At 69.8% G+C, this 341-nt stretch overlaps 1 protein-coding gene across 2 annotated transcripts in view; it reads left to right on the forward strand.

Annotated features, from left to right (window-relative positions):
* The first annotated feature begins 6 nt into the window (after nt 1–6).
* The window catches only part of UBE2K (ubiquitin-conjugating enzyme E2K), a 58,022-nt gene continuing 57,687 nt past the window's right edge, over nt 7–341 (forward strand). For both annotated transcript variants that reach the window (XM_005877449.2, XM_014548685.1), the window contains exon 1: nt 7–241. In XM_005877449.2, coding sequence (XP_005877511.1) covers nt 179–241 — 63 coding nt within the window. In that variant the 5' untranslated portion in view covers nt 7–178. The remainder of the gene's footprint in view (nt 242–341) is intronic.

A 341-nucleotide genomic window follows, 5' to 3' on the forward strand; every position in this document is an offset into this window, starting at 1 on the left:
CCGGCGCGGAGGTGATTCCACACTGAAGAGAGCGCGGCGGCCGGGGTGGCAGTGGCAGTGTTCGTGCGCTCGGGTGTGAATCGCCGAGGGCGGAGGCGGTGGAGGAAGAGGTGGCGGCGGTGGCGGTGGTCGTAGCGGTGGCGGAGGAGGCGGGTACGAATCAGCTGCGGGCGGAGACATGGCCAACATCGCGGTGCAGCGAATCAAGCGGGAGTTCAAGGAGGTGCTGAAGAGCGAGGAGGTCAGAAATGAACTCCGGGACATCCCCCCCTCAGCCCGGGGCGGGAGGGCCCTGCTAGCGGCGCCTCCCCACATCCCCGGCTCACCCCGGGGGCCCCTTC

Source organism: Myotis brandtii, unplaced genomic scaffold (genome assembly GCF_000412655.1).
Source record: "Myotis brandtii unplaced genomic scaffold, ASM41265v1 scaffold520, whole genome shotgun sequence".
Taxonomy (NCBI): Eukaryota; Metazoa; Chordata; class Mammalia; order Chiroptera; family Vespertilionidae; genus Myotis; species Myotis brandtii.